At 48.3% G+C, this 23118-nt stretch overlaps 1 protein-coding gene across 1 annotated transcript in view; it reads left to right on the top strand.

Annotated features, from left to right (window-relative positions):
• KIF6 (kinesin family member 6) overlaps positions 1-23118 on the top strand; it is a gene marked incomplete at its 3' end in the record, with an annotated part of 379495 nt that overhangs the window by 329361 nt on the left and 27016 nt on the right. The window contains exon 16 of the mRNA XM_079934314.1: positions 15570-15620. Coding sequence (XP_079790440.1) covers positions 15570-15620 — 51 coding nt within the window. The remainder of the gene's footprint in view (positions 1-15569; positions 15621-23118) is intronic.

Genomic DNA, 23118 nt, shown 5'->3' on the forward strand with positions numbered 1-23118 from the left:
AGGCACGGCACAGAGTGAGGAAAGGAGAATGCATTGTTCCCACTGTTCTAGCTTGAGTCCTTGAAGCGGCTCGAATCCCTCGTGCTTCCACATGGTGTCCACCTCTGCCGGGGTTGGTCAAAGTGTCATTCACCATCATAGCAACACATTGCCACCTCCCCGGTGCTCCACGTGAAAGCTGATCTCCGTGAAGAAGTGTTAAGGAGCTTCCGCTATCAGAGCTTCATTTCCAAGGTGTCACCTCAAAGCGGGAAACTGAGGCCACAAGAGAGAGTAGCTCACCCCAACATGCAGAATGTGTGCCAAGGTCTGGGAAATCCGCTGTCTGTTAAAATGTGGTCAGTAGAAAACTAGGGGCTATTAAGCCAGAAAATAAACCTGGGCCCCCAGTACCAGCCAGACCTATAAGAAATGAGGCAGCGGACTGGCTGGAATATTGAATCTCCTCTGCCTCTCTCTTTGCTGGCTTGGTAGCCAGCGAATTAGCTGTTTGTAAGAGACTATATTAACCGCAGGCAGTACTAATCTTTTTCAGACAAGGAGGATGAAGAACAAGAAATAAAGGCTAGAGCAAATGCTGTCAGAGCCCCACCCGGATCCCCGATGCATATCGTGTGTGCGCCTAGCACAGTCTCATCTGCTAGCACCTTCCAGTCTCTCTGAGAGCCTTCTCTGACCATCCAAGAGATGCACGTGGCGCAGGCTAGTGCCAGGGAATGAACGCCCCCCAGGAGGCCTCACCCAGTGACTGTTAAAACCTGGTATATACACGCCCCACCTCCCTCACCCCCATCAGGGACAACTTGGAGGCGTGTGTCCTCCACTCGCCCTCAGAGGTCCCCGGTGGGCCTCAGCTGCACTTGCCCACAGTGGAACTGGATGGCTAGTGCCCGCTTCACTGGCCACTTTCTCTCTGTGTCTCACTTCCCCACTTTCTTATCAGTTTGTCCAGGGATCACTTCCCAAATAAGCTACTTGTACTAGGGTCTGCTTCTGGAAGACACCTCACTAACTTAGGGGTCACCATAACTCAAAGGGTGAAGGGAAGACAGAGAAAACTGGGAGCGGGGTTATGCAGGCTGGATCTGAGAGAATGAAAGAGAGTGGAGGAGCCACAGGCAGGCCTCGGAGCCCTTCCACAGCTTCCTAGATGTCACGATGTCAATACTGGTAATGTCACACTCTTAGGAATCAGGGGTGCTCTGTTTGCCATCCAGATACTTAGTTGTTCGTTTCCTGCTGTGTGCGCAAGATCTCATGTCATGTGTGACATCATGCAGGAAGATGTCATCCATCCATTAGAGGAGCACTGTTGGTGATTTCCTAAGATCCAGGTGAAAACCACCAACTCCACTGAATGCCCCCTCATGGCTAAAATAACAGCCCACGAAGGATCACTGACTTTAGTCTGCTGCCACGTAATCCGCGAAAAATAGATTTCTACGATTCTGTGGTATGGAAGGTCATTACCTCCAGCCTGTTGTCTCCAGCAGACAACATTCTGAGGCCCAGAGCAAAGTCCCCACGGAACCCATATGTCACACATCATCACTCTTCACTGATACCCTTGACTGTGAAGAGAAAAGAGTACAAATACTCATCGCCGTGAAGAAGGAGTCAGATCTGTTTCCAGTGACAGGTCAGCGTCAAAATCCTTTTACCTGAACCCGGATGGATTCATACGCTTCTCCCCACATCCCCACTCCCCCTCCTCTGCACACGCTCACTCAGCTCCTCCAAAGCAAGAGCTATTTCAAGTGGAGGCCTTTCGGGATGAGAAACAGTCCTCAGATTCCTCTCCTAATTCCTTGGCCGCTTCTTGGGCCTCCTGATGCCGGCCAAATCTAGATCAGGTGTGTTTGTGTTGGACCCCATGAGGCCGGGCCAGCATGGCCAGCCTAGAGCTGTCTGCAAAATATTAGCTTTTGATGTTTTTGAGAAGGGTGAAAAGAACAGATTTAAGCAGATTCTGTTTCTTCAGCAGTTTGTGAGTTCGGATGAGCATCCAGGCCGCGTTTGAGAGAAGGCCATCCTTTTCCAGTTTGCATGGCTCCTTGCCTCTTGCCCGCCCTTAGAAGCCACCATTCCTGTCCCTGGACGGGCACAGCCTTAGAGGAGGCTGCTCCCCAGGAGTCTCGCACATCCCTGGCCTCACCAGCCTCCTTTTTATTCCCAAATGATTATGGCCAGCGTCCCTGCTGGCTTTACTGCTACATATTCATCCACTTGTCTCGAAAAAAGTCCCCAGACTGTTCCCATGAGGGTCTCCAGGGGCTGCCTCCTGACGGCTCTGGAGCGCGTGCCTGAGGTTCCTCCCCTGGCTTCGTCTTCCTCTACACTGCAGGGGCTGCCGTTTGCTGGGCCCCCCGCCCTCTGACGGTGGCACTGCTGGTGGCCACTGCTCCAGCCTCAGGGACCCTGCTCCCCTGGCTACCGCCCCACACTGGGCCGGGCAGACTTTTACAAGACTTTGCCAAAGGCTTGAGGCTAATGGAAAGCCCCATTTTTTTTTTTTAAAGAAATACCACAGTTTATTGAAGACTACAAATATTTTGTTACAAGTTGAAGCTACATGCCTTCCAGAAATCAAAAGCAACAGCAGGTGTGTGCACTGATGCTTCAGAGAGTAGCTTATCTTTTTTCTCTTAAAGCCTTCAACTGGTTGGGTGAGGCCCATCTACATCCTGGAGAAGAGTCTGCTTTATTCAAAGTCTGCTGATGTAAATCTTAATCACATCTAAAAGCAACATCTAGTTGTTTGGCCAAACATCTGAGCACCAGACCCTAGCCAAGTCGACCCATAAAAGTAACCATCACGTTGGCCAAACACAAACACTACCTTTTAGGTGTAAGACAATCTCCATGGAGATATAGAAAAAAAAAAAAATTCGCTAGCTGTACAAGCACATAGTTCTGCTAAAGAAACATCCAATCTGTGTTTCTGAACACACAACACCAAATGGAACACCCGACTCTCATCGTGAAGCACCTGTATTGGGGTTATTTCATGTGTAGAGCTTCCCCAAGAATGGTGGAGCTGAACCTTACATGCAGAGACTCAAATGGTCCATTAAAGTTGTTAGATTATCTCAAACAGAGCTGTGTTTGCCTCAAAGATAATATTCAGACTCTCCCATAGAAGGCAGCAGCTGCTCCTAATTCTGAGAATTTTAATCCTCCCCAGTTCAAAGGAGGTAAAGGTCTGCTCGCCTCCCGGCACCCGTTGGGCTGTTGAAGCAGCTGACCACCAATATACTCCATGAGCTGAGAGGACAGTAGCTTCTGCTGAAATGAGGATTCGCATCAGTTGCTGTGCCCTGAGATGTGCACTGTCGCGTCTTCCAATTTATAGAGTACAGTTATTCACCTATCCCCAGCCACGAGGGATTTGAATATCCTGTGATAGGAAGAGTCATAATTAAGGATTAAGGCTTTTTGTGAAAAATAAGACTGAGTTTGTGAGTAAACCCATGAAAGGCCCTGCAAACATTTTTATATTCACCAAAACAAAACACTAAAGCGAGTACGCTAAAGAACGCGCGACACCTAATTCATCTTCAGTCTGTCGCGATGGGTTCTGTATATTTGACTTCCACTCACCATTCCTTATACACTGAAAAAGCTTCGGGATCTCTCTCCCCTAAAGTCTCAGCATGAAGCTGGTCAATTATTTCCGCTTTTGTGTATGACGGCAGTTCCTTCTCTGTGCCTGTTTCCTTCCCTCTGAGTATTCACCCCCTTTTCCGATGTTCTCACCCGGAGTTGCTGACTCCGCTGAGACGCAGCACCAAACCCGGCGCCGTCAGCCGTACTTACACGTGTTCTGACCCGCGTCCCCTTCCTCGCCCCCCTGATGAATGAAGAAGTGTAGGTCTCAGGCTGGGGGACTCCCCCTTCCGCTTCCTTCATCTCTCCCAAAGCTTTGCCGCAAAAGCCTCCATCCTGGTTTTGTGATCTGCTTTGCCTCTTTTTCTAGTCCTAACTATCCCCAACTAGTCCTAACTTATCCCCAAAATGACCAGCTTTTAACTACTGGGACTGAAATCTGTACAGAAATAGAGATGTGTACACTAGAACTTCATGAAGGCAGAGTTCAAGTTCAGGGAGGGGAACCACATTCTTGCTAAAGAGCATCCTCTGCAAAATGGCCGGCAATTCCCTCTTAGCCGCTCCCCTACCCCTCTCCTTGCTGGGAATATTCAGCCACCACAGAAACCTCAGGAGAAAGAGCTCTAGTGCTATTTTCTGGAAAATTAAACAAAATAAAAGGATGAGGGTAGGAATCATCTCAGGCTCTGAAAATAGAGCCATTACCACCACCACTTCAAGCAAGCTTATTAAAAGTCATTTAGTTACACTTGCAGAAATCAATCGTATTTACCATCATAAAGGAATAGGAAAGACCCCGTTACTAATGAAAGTGATGGTGAACTTGAGGCTGAGTAACCGATCCAAAGGCGGGGGTGTAGTCCGTGCGGTCCTACATTTGTAAAAAGTTGGAGTTGGACTCAGTGTCTGCCGAAGCCCTGAGTTGGGACTGTTGCAGAGACATTGCGCCCACTGGGGGATAGAGCACCTCCATTCAGTCCACTGGGCCCAAGGAAACGAGTTAATTAAGACCTTAGATGGCTTTCAGGAAAGGGAACGGGAAAATGCAGATGTCATATCATATGTGAACATAGCCAAGGCCTTAGAAACAATTGCGGTGAGTTTGTTTTCTCCTGTCCTCCATACAGTATTATTTGTAATTCAACCCCCCCATAATAATTACTTTTACTATTACCACCACCAATGCTACCCCACTTTGCGCCCCTACGATGTGCCAGGCACTGTGCTGGGTGGTTGATGTATATCTTGTCTAATTCTTGTAGCACCCTTACCAGAGTGGTGTTATCACCCAATTTTAGTGAAGAAATTGAAACTCAAAGGGATGAAGTGGCCCAAGGTCACTCACAGGTAGTCCCTGGCAATCCCAACTCGCGTCCTCCCAAAGCCCATGTTCTTTCCACTCTTCCAGGCCCAGGGTTCCCGCTGCCATTTCTCCTGCCAGCTTCCACGGCCCTCCTACCGAATGAGTCTTCACCGCTGTTCAGTGCTCTCAGAAGGCCAACCACCCTTCTCTGGCTTCCCACTTCCACCACCATTTCCTAGTCTTCCCACTGGCTCCTTCCCTTAAGCTCAGCCCCCATTGGCTCCCCTGGGTGATTCTCCCCAGGTGCACCAGTAGATCCCAGCCCCCCGCCCCCAGCCCCGTGACTGCAGAGACAGAGCCCAGGAGCCCTCGTGGATTAGAGGGCTTGGCCCATTGCGCGAGAAAGAAGCAACAGGTGTAGCAGCACATAAACAATGACTTTCGAACCTGGAAGCTGAAACCATTTCCGTATGATTTCGTCTTTTATTTACAAACTCACTGACACGTTTCCCCTAATCTCCAGCCTCTTCAGACGGAGAACAATTCCCACATCAAGAAGCACTCCGTGTAGGGCAGTGATTTCACATGCCAGCTGGCAGTCTGACCAGCAGTGAACCTTAACTGGGGCATGTTTCTTTCCATTGACTTTTTTTTAAGCACTAGCTAATTTTTAAAACTAAGTGAATAGAACCAAGCTTTATCTTGGAGTGAGAGAGTTTATTATTTATATCAAAGAGCAATGTAAAACTCACTAGTTTCATGTTAATCCATCTAAAAACTACGTACATTGCCAAATCAAACATCTTAGTGCTTGGGGGGTATTTTATATTCCTTAGGTGAACCCTGCCCTCTACCTCCACAGAGGGGGCCATACAAACTAGCCTCCAGCATGAGCAGGGGACCTTGGGAATAGGTGGAATATACCTGCGCCCCCATCCTGGAGCAGGGGAGCCTTGAATGTGCCCAGGCACCTCTGAGAGTGTCCTGTGCTACTACCCCTGGGGCTTCAGGGATGGAGGTCAGAGGCCATGCTGCACGGGCCCTCCCCTCACCCCAAATAGCATCCCTGGCAACCAGAGCCATGTCTTCAGACGGAAAGAAGGATTGTGATCTATGCCTACTCCTCCAGGGCAGGTCGTGGAAGCTAGTTATATTCCTCCCTTGCTGAGATAAGAACTTCCAAACGTCTAAAGTAACATCTTTTGAATGGATGCCAACACAGTCATGAATCCTCAGCTCCCTGAGATGTTTTACCTACCTGCACATTTGTTTGAGCTTTTAACAAATGCACTTATTTACTTAATTCTCTGAATATGTTTATGGAATATTATCACATACTGGAATAGTGATATCAATAAGCTCCTTAGCTTAATTAAGCGTATACAATAGCCAAATGCCTAAGCTTCAGACAGAATGTGCTAATCTTGTATGATTATTATGATTACTTGGGTAACCAGAATGAATATCCCGTAGGAAAAGAATTGGGTCTCCCAGACATGGTATAATTTGGTCATATTTTATAAATGAGAGCGTCCTCCAAAATACTATCATATACCATCCTAGAGGTAAGAAAGTAGCCCAGACTGCTGTCTGGTGCTTTCATCCCGAGCTGAAATGCTCATCAATTACAGGGCACATCCTCTTCTACAAGGGAGGACCAAGGTGATGGGGTGTCCTGGTGAAAAGCCCCATGAGGGGAATCAAAGCAAGTTACAATATGTTTTTTCTTAAAATTATTGATATTTTCAGAATGAGCTGCGTTTTCCTCTCTGTGTGACTTAATAATGTTACCAAATAAGATATTAAATGGAAGGAGAAGCTTGAATTCTGGAGAACTGAAATAACATTTTGGAATGAGAAGGCTTAAAAACATTTGCCCAGCATTTAGACCATTTCCAGTCTCCCACTCTGTGCTCTGTCACTGGACCTTTGTCTCTAGGGAACCCAGGAAGGACTTGTCTTCTTCTGCACCTAGGGAGGGCTGGAGACGTCCCACAGGCTTCCCCCAGCCCAGGCCAGTGGACAGCTCTTGGGTTGCTGCTGCTGTTCTGGGCTCCCTGTGGCTCTCCATCCTCCATCCTCCCCCCTCCTCAATAATGTTCCTGAGCAAAAACAGAGGTCTGACAAATAAACTGAAACACTCCCCATCACCCCCAGCCTATCATTGATGCCCAGGTTGTGAGTATTTTCGGTCATCGCACGTGTGGCAGGTGCCCGAGCACAATTTTCAGCATGCTACAGTAGCATCACATTTCCCTCTCCAGGAAGCATTTTATAAATATACACAAATATATTTTTACATAAACCATAAATCATACACGCTTACTGATGTGTGATTTTGTTTTCATCTTGCTTGGCTCTCACCTCCTTACCCATTTCATTCACCACACCACTTCCATCGCAGCTAACCCATTGTAACAGCTTTGTAGATTCCCATTCACATCACCTCCACACTCATATAAGCGTGTATATGGGTGTGCGTGTGCTCACATACACACACACGCACACACACACACACACACACACACACAATTATACACATACACATATATGGAAGGCTCTTGCCACTGTTTGACCAAACAGGATTATTTATGCCCTTTTTTTCTTCACTGTCTTCTTTGCTTCTTTTCTCCTTTCCTGCCGTGTTGAATTGTTAAAATGTTGGCATTCCCTCTCTGCAATCCTCTCCCCTGCATTTTTTTTTTATTCTCTATTGATTTGGCTGCTATACTACATATTTCTATTCTTCTAGAGTTAAAAAGTAAGTGTAACAATGTCTGTAGTTATTCCAAATCCATCCTCCTCCACCCACATCCAGGGCTGTAGCTTGCTTTAAGTCCCTGTTGGATGGTCTCTCACCTTAGCTCCAGTGTTATTACTGCTTAAAGTTTTAGTTTTCACACATACACGCACACACACACACACAGGGTGTTTATGGTAGCTACTTAAATATTTTTACTTAAGTACTCTACTTTTTTATGTTCATCATTGTTTCTTTATCCTCCATATTTCTCTGTGTTTTTCTTCTTGCTGATCATCATAATAATGACTTACACTTATATAGTTCTTCTTATACGCCATGCACTCTTCCAAGCACTTTACGTATGTGACCTAATTCGGTCCTCTCAACAGATACTGTCATTATCCCTGTTTTGCAGATGAGGAAACTGAGGCACACTGACATTCATAACTTACCCGAATTTGCCCAGCAAGTGGCCCGGCTGGTCTGCTGACCAGGGAGCCTGGCTCCAGAGTCCATGCTCTCTTGCTTGGCTGCCTCTCAGTGAGTCCTTTCGGAGATGGGGGCGGGGGAGTGGTGGTGAAAGCTTAGTTCTCTTATGATGGGAAATGACTTTTTTTTAAATAAATTTATTTATTTTATTTATATATTTTGGGCTGTGTTGGGTCTTCGTTGCTGTGTGTGGGCTTTCTCTAGTTGCGGCGAGCAGGGGCTACTCTTCATTGTGGTGCGCGGGCTTCTCACTGTGGTGGCTTCTCTTGTTGCGGAGCAGGGGCTCTAGGTGCGCAGGCTTCAGTAGTTGTGGCTCGCGGGCTCTAGAGCGCAGGCTCAGTAGTTGGGGCATGTGGGCTTCAGTAGTTGTGGCTTGCAGGCTCTAGAGCACAGGCTCAATAGTTGTGGCGCACGGGCTTAGTTGCTCCGCGGCATGTGGGATCTTCCCGGACCAGGGCACCAACCTGTGTTCCCTTCATTGGCAGGCGGATTCTTAACCACTGCGCCACCAGGGAAGCCTGGGAAATGACTTTATTGTGTCCTCACCTATGAGTGATAGTTGGACTGTGTATAAAATTCAGGTTGACAGTTATTTCCCTCCATTGTCTCCAGGACCTATTGCTGTCACTGGGGCCGGGGCTGTCGTCTAAGTTGGTCTTTGCAGGTCCCCTGGAAGCTGATCATAGTGGCTCTTTTCCCCTGAAGTTATACAGTTTCACTATGATATGTCCAGGGGTAGATTTATTTTTTCTTTATCCTGCTCAATGCTCAGAGTGCACTGTCAATCCAAGGGCTTATGTTTTTTTCAATTCTGGAAAATCTCAACTGCTATCTCTTCAAATCTTGCTTCTTCACCACTGCCTCATTCCTTTCTTCTAGGACTCTTATCAGGCAAATGATGAAACCTCTCAATCTCTTCTCTGTGACTCTTAACTTCTCTTTCCATTTTTACCTCTTGCTTTCTGTGCTGTGTTTGGGATGAGCTTTTCTATATTAGCTTCCAGTTCACTAAATCACCCTTAAGATATGTCCAATCTGGTGTTTAGTCCCTTATTCCTTCTATCTTTTGTTTGTTCGTTTCAGTGATTCTAGTTTTCATTTCAAAATTTCTTTCCTATCCACCTATTCTTATTTCATTTATACCTATTTGCTGCATGATTTCTTATTCCTTTTAAAGAAATCTTATGCCTGCATTCATCTCTTTGGGTATTCTCAACATGCTTATTTTGAAGTCTGTCTTGGGAGTGTAGACTGGCACAGTCTTGATGGAGAACAGTGCCTCAAATTCAATATACGGATCTGCTGAGACCCAACAAAGGAGTTTTCTCACAGACTTACCAGACTACATGTTCAAGGATGGTCATCACAGCACTATTTCTGTTAGTGGGAATGGGGGGCAATCTAGTTGTTCCAGCCTCAGGAAAGGGAAGTAAAATTTGGGGGTACACAGTATGGAATGTATGTAGCAGTTATAAACTGAGAACTAGATGCACATATAGCAAAACTGGTAGATGTCAAAAACGCTGTGCTGATAAATAGGTAGGAAACAGAATGAGCTCTGTAGCACAGCATTACTTCCATAGCTTACAAATTGCACAGAAAACTTATAACACAGATGTAAGATTACATACAATAAAAGGGTATGCATCGAACCAGTTAGAACGTGTGCCTGTTAGAAGAAGCAGGGCACAGGAGCGCACGCACACGGCTTTGCCCAGACTGACAAGGATGGTGTGCAGTAAACTGAAGAGTATGGCTCATTCAGCCCTCTGTGCTTCTGTATCAATAAATGTCTTTTTCTGCCTGTCCGGAAAACTACCTTTTCATCTATAACAAATTCAGGTCCCAACCATTGGTTTTGCGATCTTTTTCTAGCATTAGATTTATTCATATACTTTGGCATTTTGGTGGACAGGTTCGTTTTTAATGAAAACCATTTTCTTTCTTTCTCTTTCTCCCTGTCCCTTTGTGCTCATCCCTCTCTGTCTGACAGACCCTCCAGGCCCCCAGTACAAAAGCAGCTCCAAGAAGGACAACTTGGAGCAACTGTTCCCGGCAGTACTGGGACAGGGCTGTGGCTGACCTGGTCAGAGTCAGTGGGCGGCTCGGCTCAGCAAGCAGAGAGGCTGAGTTTGCCCTTTCTTCCACCTTGGGCTTGCGGTGGGCGTGACCCAAGCCCCAGGCACCAGCAGGCAGCACTTGTTTTCCTCCGTCCCCTTTCACTCACAGGCTGGGTGGCGGGGAGTCTCTCCCCACCCTGCAGCTTGCAACCATGTCTTGCACTTTCAACCTCCTTCCTGCCTCTGGACCGGAGCCCCGAGGCTGAAGGCTTAAGCTCCACTTTCCATTTTGCATCTCTGTCCTGCTCCTGGTGTTCAGAAATACGTCTTGTAATCTAACCCAGCAAAGTCTTCTCGATATTCTTTTTTAATTTTACCCGCCATTGCTGTGGTGGGAAGAGGTGGTTCTTGCCTCAATAGATACTCAGATTACACAAACAAGTTTAGATAAAGCCTGATGAAATGTTTATTAGCAAGGAGATGAATGTGCCTGATTTTAAGGCTTCAAATGATTTATGTACTCGTTTCTTGGAAATTCATCTAAGGATTGCACGCTTAATTTATGCTAGGCCCATTCTTTTCACAGATAGCCTTACAAACAGCTTAGGGAATCCAGCCTCTGGTAATCACAGTCCTCTATTTAGAGCACAGGGAAACTGGCTTCTACGTCACAGCCACAACCGATGCTCCAAATTCAGAACCACTAACTAGACCTTCCCTTTCAAAGAGGCCCCTCAGGCAGGAAACATTCTGTGTGTTCTCCCCACACCCCAATCCTGCTACTGAAGTTTATTTTCATTGGATTTTCCCGGGATACCATAGTAGTAGAGTCAAATGGAAGAAGAGATTTTTACCTGGGTCCAAAGCCCTTGGTAATTATTACCTAGGATCCTGGACTCTAGTATGATTAGAACTCGGTCTCCCCCCAGCCTTACTCCCCCATTCAAGCCCTCCTTCCAACCCCTGCCCCAAACCAATGTATACCTGACCTCCTCCACCATCTTGCTCCAACAGCTCTCTGTGACTGGAAATATTTATTAGCAAGGAGGAGACGAATGTGCCTGATTTTAAGGGCCCAGCTCTCTGGGCCTTTCCCAACGGCCCCCTTAACCCCCTGCACTTTTCGGAACCTACTCGAGTCTCACCTTTAGTAATGTTGCCTTTCCTAGTGCCACTAACCCACCTTTTCCTCCTCTGAACTTCCCTCTAGCACTGATCGACATTTAGCCCTTTGCCCTTCAGGGCCTGTCATCTTATGAACATAGTATCCTTCCAGTATGTCTGAAAGTACCTTGATGCCTAAAGTTAGTGTCATGTGTCACAGATGCTGGTACGTTATCTCTTGATCCACCCAGTAAAGCAGGTATTATCACAGTTAGATTATTGTTCCTATTTTTCAAATGCTAAAATTGAGGCTTAGAGATGTTCAGTAACCTGCCCTACTAGGAAGTAGCAGAGCTGGGATTTGAACTTACTTCTCTCTACCTACACATCTGTAATTACTTTCTAGTAAAATCAGAACGGCAAAGAGGTCTGCTTCATCTCAAAGTCCAACTCCAAGTGACTGCTTATCGCTGCCCAAAGTACTGGGTTGAAGAGCCAAACTCAGACTCAGCAGGAAAGCAAACCATCCAGGATGGAAGGACAAGGTCAACCGTGGGTTCAGCTTTTTAAAGGAAAAGCATGCAGGCCACCTGTCTGCCATCCCCCATATCACGCTAACTTTCTTGAACTAGGATGGAGTCTTCTATTAGTTTGTAGGTTCCATAGCACTTAGAACACAGTGCTTAACACAGGGTGGAGGAACAGTAAATAGGTACTGCTTGACAGGAACATCAACATTCTCGATAAGGCACCGCATCGTGGGAGCTGCACAAACAGCTTGCAACAGCTGTACCAAGGGAGAATGAGTGAAGGGCTCTGTCCTGGACCAGCTAAACAGCTTTCACTTGGTGAACGATTTCAAGCTAACACGCGTGCAAAATACAGTGTGAAGCTTGAGGAAAATTGTTTTATCCAGAAAACTGAGTATCACTGTAAAAGAATGAGTTTTGCTTCTGCATGATGATAATACCTCTCCTATGAACCACCACTTGGCACATACCCTGCTCGCAGGTGTTTTTAAAGGTCATGCCTCTCTTCTGGAGCTCAGCGTACCCCTGCACCCCTTGCTGCCACCTCCACTCTTGTCAAGTAATGAATCCAAAAGCGAGAGAAGGTGTTTCCAGCGTATACTGTTGTAAGTTACCGGAGGCAAAATTACAAATTACCACCATTCTCCTACAAGCAGAGCGCTCCTCCCCTCCCCGGCTTCCCTCCCAGACCATCTCCTGCCTCGGGCTGGGAGTTCTCTGTTTCCGTTTCATCTCTTTTCCATACCTCGGGACAGGGATGTGTCCAGGAACCCAGGCCAAAAGTAGCAGATTTATCACCGTGCTAATGACAGCGAGCTGCATGCTGAGTGAATTCTGCAATCCCCCTCAACTCCTTCTTCTGCCAAGACCTATGGAGCTGCAAGATCCAGCCGATTACAGAGACTGTTACCTTCACATGAAGAATGGCCCTGTTGGAAAATGCAATTAGGTATCAGCCATAAGGCTATTTTTAGAAGCTTGTTTGGGAAGCTCTCAAAAGCAAAAAATGCCATGTGGTGGGAGGTGTTAGCCAACTGGCCGGAATTGAGCATCACTAAACAGATTTTCCACCTACCTTTATCAAGTTGCGGCATTCTAATGACCCACCTCACAACCCCAAGGGAGGGCTCATTGTTCTGGGAATAGGTATCTACGTTTGTGCAGTTTATAGAACTCTCAGTCCTGGTGGCAAAACCCCACCTCTTTATTTTCATGAGCAGTATTTCCCAGGCTGGATCTGTGGACAATATTTCACATATAGCCTCCCCAGGGCTTTGGAAGGGGAGCCTGGTCACTCTGGTAGGAACAGGGGAAGCCACAACACACTAGGCTGAGCACCTGTGGGAGGCGCATAGCTGGGGAGTCGCATGGTCAGGGAGGCCAGCCGTCGAGGACACTCTTTGGCGGGGAGGCTTGTTGTCGGGGAGGTAGTTTCCAAGGGGGCAGGCAGCCCGTATGGGCTCTAAAGGAGCAGGTCACTGTCCAGTCTCATTAGGAGGGTGGTACCCAGGCACGTTAGAGGCTCGTGCCACCTGCGCCAGATACCCAGGAGACCAGCCAGGCACCACAGCAGCATCGGTGCTCCATACTGTGGGCGTGAGAAAGCCCTCGATGACCTCCTCGAAACTGCATTCGCCGCAGCACGGTCTCCTTTTATTTGAAGACCGTGTGTGCCGTGCTTCTTTAAAAATCAAGTCAGCAATGTTTGAGGCAGACTGGAGGCTCAGCCCAGCACCACCCCTGCGCCCCCAACTCGTTGACTCTGCTGGTGCAGACACTAGGGTCACGTGGGGAAGAGAGCCCACCTCTGGCCATGTCTGGGCTGGGTTTCAGGTCCTGGTGGCTCCAGGCTCATCCAGTACTCATCCATGGGCTAGGTTTCCGCCTCCTCACCCCCTTCCAACACATTCCCTGAGTTCTCACTCGCCCCCACTTGGAATTAGGGTGCAATGATTGCTTCCACCCAGTCATTGGCTCCCTCTCTGTGCGTAGTTCTCTCCAGGGGGGACACGTGGAAGGCAGGGCAGACCTGCACAGTGACACACCAGGAGACGGTGGCTTCCAAGGTGGAGCTGAAAGAACTGGGGATGTTTAACCCAGAGAGGACACATCTAAGTGAGAAACCATAGCACCCTCAGATGTGTAAAGGGGTCTCACTGCTCATGAGAGAGGATCCTTTTTCTGTGCTGTTCCAGAGAACACACCAGGTCCAAATAGGAAAATTCCAAGGAATCAGGTGTCAATAGCACATCAGCAATTCCTTATATACAGTTTAACCAGTGGAACAGCCAGGGCACATATAAGTCAGAGGTGAAATGACCATTTCATTCTGTAGAAGGGACTCCTAAATTTTGTGGGAAATTAAACTGAATGACCTCTGCCATCCCTCCCAGTCATAATATTCTAGGAGTGCCCTAGAACTTTTGGGGAGTGACAAGGTCTCCTGTGACTGCTTCACTGGAAGCTCAGTTCAGGTGTAGCCTTTGAGGCATAGAATGAACTGTATATGAGGAAAGGAAGCAAGGAAGTTCCCAGGCTTTCTCAGAATCCCCCAGTGGTCTGATCACATCTCCCCAATGGGACGTGCAATACAGACAGCGCTGACATTTTAACAAGTGCGCTGAACGCTTGGACGTAAACTAACCCCAGGGCTGCTGTTGCAGCCATGCCTCAAGCACGGCATCACGGAGTTTCAGAGATGGAGGAAGCCTGGAGGTCATTTGGTCCCAGCTCCTACCCAGGGCAGGAATTCTCCATCTAACAACCCAACAGATGGCTGCCCGGCTTCTGCTTGAGCGTTTTCAGGAAGGGGCTCACTGCTCTGCCAGGAGATTTAGTCCATTTTGAGACAACTTAATCCACGTGGAGACAGTCCTCGCTGTGAGCTGTTTCTTCCCTGTATTGAGCCCCAAGTCTGCCTTCATTCGACTTGACTTTTACCCTCAGCAGTAGGACAAAAATAAATCTGTTCTCTCATCCATATAACAGTGTTTAGATTTTTAAAGACAGCCATTGTCTCCATAACTCCAAATATTTTTTTTTCCTGTCTAAACATCTCCAGTCACCTTAACCATTTCTCACATGGCGTGGTTTCCGAGCCCTCACCATCCCAGTTACCATCTTCTAAGTATTTTCTATTTTACTAATGTTCCTTACAAAAAGTAGCTCCTAGAACAGATAACCAACTGTGGTCTGACCACTGCAGAGTACGGCGGTGCTCTCACCTCCCTTGATCTACACACTAGACCTTTATTGGTGCAACGTGGAATTAGATGTGTTTCCTACCAAATGATCAACTGTCGTGTTCATATTAAGGTTATCATCAACTAAAACCACCATATTTTTTGACACAGTTTCTTATAGCTTAAAAGAAAGAAGTGGATTTAAAAGGGATCCTATAAATTATTAAAAGATCGAATCCTGCCTCCCCTTTCATTAATAATAGACACATAGAACTGTTTAAGAGACTGTAGCCCTAGCAAAAATTATGAGTGACATACTAAGATAACTGAACCCACAGAGAGTCCAAAGGTGAAATGTGTGCTTATATTGATACGCCAGGGCCCCAGCCTTTGCAGCCTCTTGTTCCACACATCCAGGGCCTGCAGGGCTATGCTTGCTTGGTCTTTCATACTCTACCTAATTTTTTTAGCTCGCCACCTGCTTCCTAGGCCACGTCTTCCTCCAGCCCACTGGAGACTCACCCGTGGTTTCCTTTGTGTCTTTGACAGGTCGCCTGAAGGAAGAAATCACCCAGCGGCACATGCAGCAAGTAGCTCTAGGTGGGTACAAAGTGGAGCCTGCAAGCAGACGGGGAAGGTAATACAGGCTGACCTGGTGTGGGAAGCCCACGCCCAGCTGAACAACAACCCATCCAGAACCCTTGGGAAGGTTAAAGGAGGGGAGGTTTGCGGTCAGTGCAGCTTTCTTGGGACGCCCCTCCTCTCTGGGACCAGTCAATTGGGACCAATTGACCAGGGACAATTCACCCCCTATGTCCCAGCTCCTCAGGGTCCTACTCGGAGCTTTCTAGAACCACGACTAACTCATCGCAGCAGTAACGGTTGGTGATGAAAACAGCTACCAGTGGCTGAACTATCTCTGTGCACTGGTTTATGTGCACGTCTCCTCATCCTCACAACAGTCCTAAGAGCGCAGTGCCTTTTCCAGATGAAGGTGATTCAGTGACTTGCCCAAGGTCACAGGCTAGTAAGTGTTGAAACTAGGACTTGAACCAGGTCTCTGAGTCCACACTGGGCGCTCTTGGTCCCCATGCAATTTACTGCCCACAACAACGATGGGCCCACTTCATACATTAATAATGCAAACACTAAACCAACAGAGTGATATCGTAAGAGGGCCTGGGCACCTTTTAGGCAGTGGGCATCTGCAGAAAATGCCCCCTTGTGACATGTGACCCAAGGAAGTCACCCAGGAGGAGTGTGCAGCTCCCTGGAAGGCTGGTGGAGCAGGGCTCCTGGGCAGGGCCCCCCGTATCCTCTCCCACTAGCCTGGGATCGAGCCTTCTAGAGCTTTGATTAAATAAGCAATTCATATGTTCCGAACAATGGGATTCCCCTTGAGAGGGGCTGGCCCCTGGAATGACCTGCAGCTAGAGAAATCCTGTGCGCAGGATCTCTGGGGGTAATGGAGTAGAGCCCCAGCGTCATGAGGGTAACCCATCTGAGCCTAGTAACTTGGATTATTGGGAAGGTTGGTTGTTTAGTTTTGGTCGTAACAATGATCATACCAAATAACTACTGATTACATCAGAAACACAGAACAAGGAAGCCTAAGACACACTGATGGAGCCTGAGCTTTTCCCTGTTGGCCCCGGGACTGAGGGGTCAGGCAGATGTGCTGGGCCTGACCTCCCATTGCCAGAGGCCTGGGCAGGGTCTTGGAGCCAGGACTCTGCAGAGCACCTTCCCCAGCACACAGCCAGGGCTGCCCGGGGCCCTAACTCATAGCGCCGTGCTTGGGAAGGGCACAGGGACCTCTGTGGGGAGCTGCGCCGAGGTGCAGGTCACCGGAGAGGGAGTCATCCCTAGCGCTGGCTGCCACCTGGTCTCTTCTTCAGTCTTCATGATGCTTGTTGAACAGAAACAATGATGTGGAAAATACCACTCAAGTAATTCCAAGGGCGGTTTTGCTCTAGAGCCTGGGGAGTCGTTTCCATGGCTTTCAGGGCAAGAGGTGTTCCATCCTCTATGCCCCCGCCCCCCGTCCCAACCCTGCTGCGTCTCTTCAACCGCAGGCTCCTCCTTAATTCCTGTGTTCACCTCTCTGGGAGCCTTCTTATGAACTATAGCAGGTGTCAGGTGCAGCAGGGCCCAACTTTGCCTGAAGTAATCAGCAAACTTCAAACAGAAAGCACTTTGGCTGAAAGTCTAATTAAGAGCATTTGAAATACTATTTATTTTAAAAGCAGACTATCCCAATTAGAGAAGAAGTGTTACCATCTCCCAGCTGCCGTTTTGAGATCAAATGCCACATTGCTATCCAGACGCCTTAGGAGCTTGTCTGATGGGGCTGTGGACCCGCCGGTGCACATGTGTCCCAAGGGACACATTTCAGAAGGGACTTCTTCTCATTGAGAGAAAGCTCTCAATGCAGCAGATTATTAACAGCGCCATTTCCTGCCTTAACCCTTGCCCTTCAGACTAGCCTTGGGGCTGAAGGCCAGGAGCCATGGCTCCTGTAAGAACAAAAACAACTCGCTCGGTGTATTTGGCTTCCTGACGTCCTGTAATTTGGGCTTCAGTACAGGGATGAGGCAGTGACTACACCTGGCCTCACCCTTCCATCTCTGTGGGTTTGTGTTGCGGTTCCTTCCCCCTTTCTGTTCTGTTTCTTTGTCTGTTTCTTCTCCTCCCTACTTTCCCTCACCCTCCATTTCAAGTATTCCCTTTGATATTATTTCTTTCTTTTACCGACATGTTCCTAAGTTTCCATGAAAGTGCAGGTGGGGTCGCTTGGTTGAGTTTGGGGTCTTGGGGGGTTGGGGGGGTCAGGAGTAATAAGCAAATCTGAGCAGGAGAAGTTTTCTCATGTATTTTGCGTAAGAATATGTCTCTGTTTGTATCAGTAGACATACGGCCAAGAAAATTTGCAGAAGTGTAATCTCGTAAAGTGTACTTAATGGTGAGGTGAGAGGCCCCGTGTGGAAGAGACAGCAGACTGATGAAAGAAGGCCAGAGCCAGGGGAGAGCATGTCACCCTGTCAGGAATTTGGGGAACACTCAAAATGCATCACTTCCTGATTCATTTACTACATTTTACTGCTATCTCTGCTCATGAGGTTATCCACAATGACTGCGTCTGTGTCCTGGACACACTGGCTCACGGTGTGCTTCTGTGCCTCTCTTCCCAATTCCACCCTCAGTGACATCCCACTGGCAGCTTGAAATCAGCCACAGTGGGAGTATCTACACCAAGGGCAAATACTGTTATAAACTGGGGCTTTCTTTCCCAGAGAGCTGGTTGTTAACCATTTCCCGCCACGCCACTGGCACACAGAGAAGCACCCGTGGAAAGGCCCATTCTGTGCGTGAGCATCTTTGCTCTTCAGAAGCCTTCTACTCCCCTTCCCAGCTGAAAATCCACATCATGGCTCTGCCCGCATTCACTGCCCACCCAAGGAACCTGGTCCTTTCGAAAGGCAGTGACCAGGGAAACCGACGGAGACGGTGGGGCAAGAGAAGAATTGGGCCCAGTGGGCCCCCTGGATGTGACAGCCAGAGCTGGAGGGAGTGGGTTTCTTAAGAAAATCATCAATGACCGGTTCTAAGAATATCATCAACAAACAAGTTACTGGTGGACTTAGAGCAGGGCTGACTCCCGCACACTATTTCAGGAAACAATAAAACTATTATTTTTCAATGAAGCATCATTTGAAAGTGATCCTAACTGAACTAGATCGAGCTGGCTGAGTTGAGAGTGCTTTGCTGAAATCAGCTGCGTGTGTTTTTCCCTCTCTGTTGTGCTAGCTCCCCAGCGTGGTAAAGTGTTGTCAGTGACGCAGCGGGGACTAATCAGCAGACGTTTCTTGAGTACCTCCCCATGTGCCATGGCTCTAAGCTCTTTCCTTGTATTTCCCTCTTTGAAGCTCCTAAAATCCCCATGCGGGAGGTACTACTATTATCCTCACTTTACTTAAGGCCCAAAGGGGTTAAGGTGAACCTACCCAGCTTTGCTCAGCTAAGGATGCAAATGCAGATGTAGCTTGAGAGCTTGTGCTGTAACCACCACACCGCACGGCCCTCAGCCCCAGGCTGAGCACTATGGAGTCCACAGAGGGACAGGGATTCAGTGCCTGCCCTCGAAGGGTGCGTAGCCAGCCCAAGGGGATATATACATTAAAAAGATAACTCTTTATCTAATTCCGGATTTAGACATATGTATTATTCTATCCACTGTCCTCTTCCTGCTGTAGCCCCAAACCAAGTTGGCCTTGACCTCCTCCATGCAGCCTTGCCCACCCGCTTCTCGCCAGTCTGCTTTGTCCTTTAGCCTTGTTTTGTAATTATTTATTTCCATAGCTATTCTCCACTCTAAAATGTGAGCTCCTGGAAAGCTGGGGGCAGTCAAGTTAATCTCTGTACCCCCGGCAGCCAGCACAGGCAATAAACAGGCCAAGTCAGTGCTTCCCCAGATGACTCCCAGACTCACACATCTTGCAAAAGTGGAATGAGACATTTGAACGTAAAATAAGTCCATTTAAAAGAAGTAGAAGGAGTAAGTGCTTTCGGAGCCCACAGCTGAGCGGATTACAACACAAGGCAATAAATCCGACTCTGTCTTATCTAGCCACCGAGCAGAAAGAGGAGTACCCAGAGTTACACAGTTTTCATTTTCTGACTACAGGAAGCATACTAACTAATTTATCTGCAGAAATAAAATGTCTTCTGGAACTAAACACAGACCAGAATTTATCGTGGGGACCTTTGTGTAAAGGACACTGAGTGACATAGTGAATGATGTCGTCAACTGCAGTTTTACAAAAGATACCGAAATGTTCCACAAGATGATTCTCGCATTGACCCTCTGTAAAAGCGAGAGGCCTGACATTAGCGCGTAACTCACTGAGAGGTGATGTACTCCAGGAACCCTGCTTTCTGACGGCCTCACAGCTCAGGGCGAGCCCAGGAAGCCATCCCAGGAACGGGAGCTGTGCCCTCCCTCTCAGGTGTCTCTTCCAAGCACTATTTGATCAGGGCCTGGATACCCTGCAGCTCACAATCAAAATTCTACCATGTGCCTGTGATTAAAATTCAAAAGGCCCATCGCACTACCAAGTAGCGTGTGAAATGTGGCAGGTGAGAGGGACAGACCATCAGAGCTCCAGGATCTTAACAGAGAGAGTGGCCCCTGGGGGGTGTCACCAAGGCCATGGGCCTGAGCTGAGCCTTGAAGAATAAGCACGAGTCAGAACCACAGAGAGGAGGGTGGGAGCAGGGGATAGTTGTCGTGTGTGTGCTGGGGTGGGGAGTGGGGGGAAGGCTGATTCGGGGTGTGTGTGTGTGTGTGTGTGTGTATGTGTGATATGTGTGTATGAAGGGGATGTATGTGTATTTAGTGTGTGTGTGATGTGTATGTATATGTATGTGGGGGGGTGTATACAGTGTGTGTGTGTGTGTGTGTGTGTGTGTGTGTGTGTGTGGGGTATGTGTTTGTTTTGTGCTTTGTGGGGAGTTGATATGAAGTAGTCCAGAAAAAGGCTAACACAGTGAGCTGGGCCAGTTCACTGAGAGCCTTGAATCCAAAGATTTCTCTCACAGGCAGTTGAGCCACTGAGCATTTCTGAGCAAGGAAGTCTTGGTCAAAGAGGCCTTTTAGGAAAAGAAAGCCCCAGGCGGTAGCTCGAACTCCTCAGCCTTTGCTACCTGACTGATGAGTAAATAATCTGTACCACCCTGGAGACCCCCCTCACCCAAGCCTTCACCCGGCCCCTGCACTGGGTGATTCCTCCGGGTACACACGCCTGCAGCCCAGGCCCAGGGAGGGGTTGAGGACTCCTGGCCATCTCTGGGTAAACCTGCTGCAGACACTGCCCAGCGAAATCTGGGGCTGCCCGGGGAGTCCCACGCTGACCACATGCCACACAGAAGCGACCCCTGAGAACAGGCCATTGTGGCTGCAATGCCTCGTGGGGCCCTTGGATTACCACCGGGTAGAGCACGCTACCTGACCTGAAGAGCCGGCAGTGACAGCGCTGAATCCCAGCAGGGCCTTAATGAGGGTCGACAGAGGCACTGACCCTGAAGGCTCCCTGTTCTACCTCATTGTTCCAGCTTAGAGCGCTCTGAGGAGTTCTTTTCTCCTGAACGGTGTTCCTGCAGTGACCTCTTGTGGCGTCCCTGCCATTCTCCAAAGACAGGCCACCACCACTGCCACCTTCTCCCGTGTGGTGGAAAATTAAGCCTGAGTCTTGAAATGCTTTTTGGAATTCTGAGCCCGGGAGCCACAAATCTGAGAGAAAGCAAAAGGCCAGACTGTCATCAATTTATTCAGCAGACTGGACTGAGCACCCAGTGTGAGACCAGGAATTCCAGGATGAGGGGAGGAACCACTGATGGAGACAACTGGAGCAACCCTCCCGGCATCAGCTAGCCCAGTGGTTTTCAAATTGGGCTCTAGGGGACCCATTTGGGCCACCCTATGGCCCCTTTGGGACCACAGGGTGAGGGTGAGGGGACCCAGGGTGCAAATGGCAGGACCCCAGGATTTTCACCTGGTTCAACCAAAGCAACTTCTGTTTCTCTTTTTGTCATTAAGCCTTTGCTTGAAGAAAAGGTTCTGAGCTTTGAACACATCTTCCTCCCTTCGGAACTTGCAGCTCTTTCTGAGACATTTCCAAAGGCAGACAGTCCAAGCTTCCCTTCCCCAGAGCTATCTCAGTTTCCCCTGGGCTCACACGGAACTCTGCATATGCTTCTATAAGAGAACTTGTCACTTGTATAGTAATTATACAAGTATAGAAGTCTTTTATCTTTATAGTATAGAAGTCTTTTATCCTTCTCCCCCAGCCCCAAGCACAGTGATTGGCACACAGAAGGTCCTCCCTAAGTGTTAGCTGAATAAATCAGTGATATCTAAGGGATCCGATTTTTGCCTTAAAGATTCACCAGCTAAGGGACTCTGTGCCTAGGTTCCAACATCTGTAAAATGGGGGTGGTTGGATTAAATGATATCCTGTGCCCAACAGCCCATCACAGTCCCTGGGACTTAGCGGACGTCTACAGATCCCTGGTTGAATGAACAAATGACTCTAACACTCCTCAGCCATCAAGTGCCACAATTGTATCTCTTTGTGGATACAGAGTTCCTTAAGACATGCAGAAAACACTCACAGCCTTGGCAAGGAGACGTGCGAGGGCTTGGATTGGTTAGAGATGTTTTCATCCTACCTGAAATGAATGATCTAAATGCCGACCCTTTGGAGTAAGGGATAAAGAAAAGGAAGCAGCTGCCCCAGAGGCTGAGATGGCATCTCAGCTGGTTCCAAAAGGACTCAGGTGGCTCTGTAAGACCAGTGATAAAGTCTCACCTGAGCCGATTCTACTCCACAGGTGCTTGTGAATATAGGGTCAGCTTCGGTGACACAAGGTCCTTGGCCAAATGTCCAGGCTCAAGATGGAGGCTGGGAGTCATAAGGAGTCCCCACCCCATTTCCCTGCCCAGTTCCCAGTTGCCAAGGCTCCAGACCCTTTGAGGAGTTCCGACTCCCTCAGCAGCCGTTCTGGAGAATGGAAGGCTGTGGGCATCAGCCCCGGGGTGAGTCTTGAACTGCGACCATGGTTTAGTAAAAAGAGCCCTCGCTCTAGAGTCAGGAGAACCCTGCTTGATGGTGCCTCTGCCATTCGCTAGTCATGTGACTTTGGCCCATTAACCTTCCTGCATTTCCGTGTCCGTAAGGGAAGAAGAACACCTACTCCCCAGGACTGATCTCAGTGCTGAGCGAGGTGTATATGTGATGGAGCCGAGGACAAAGTAGATGCTCAGTGAATTGTCATGAACCGTGACTCTGGGTGTTGGGAACCAAATGCCCAGGCAGTGGGCAGAGCCCCTGGCCACAGAGCTACCACAGTCCTGGGCTACCAACATGAGTTGGCATAACTGGTGGAGGTCACCATGGTCCCCAGTCACCACGTCTCTCTACCCACATTTGCTCACAGGTTCTATAAATCACTCTTCTTTGCAAAAATACATCAAGCCCCAGGAAGGGGCTGTCTATTCCTTTGAGCACTTGAACACTGATGATCCTGTTACTGGTTGCCA

This window comes from Stenella coeruleoalba, assembly GCF_951394435.1.
Source record: "Stenella coeruleoalba genome assembly, chromosome: 10".
In the NCBI taxonomy this organism is placed as follows: Eukaryota; Metazoa; Chordata; class Mammalia; order Artiodactyla; family Delphinidae; genus Stenella; species Stenella coeruleoalba.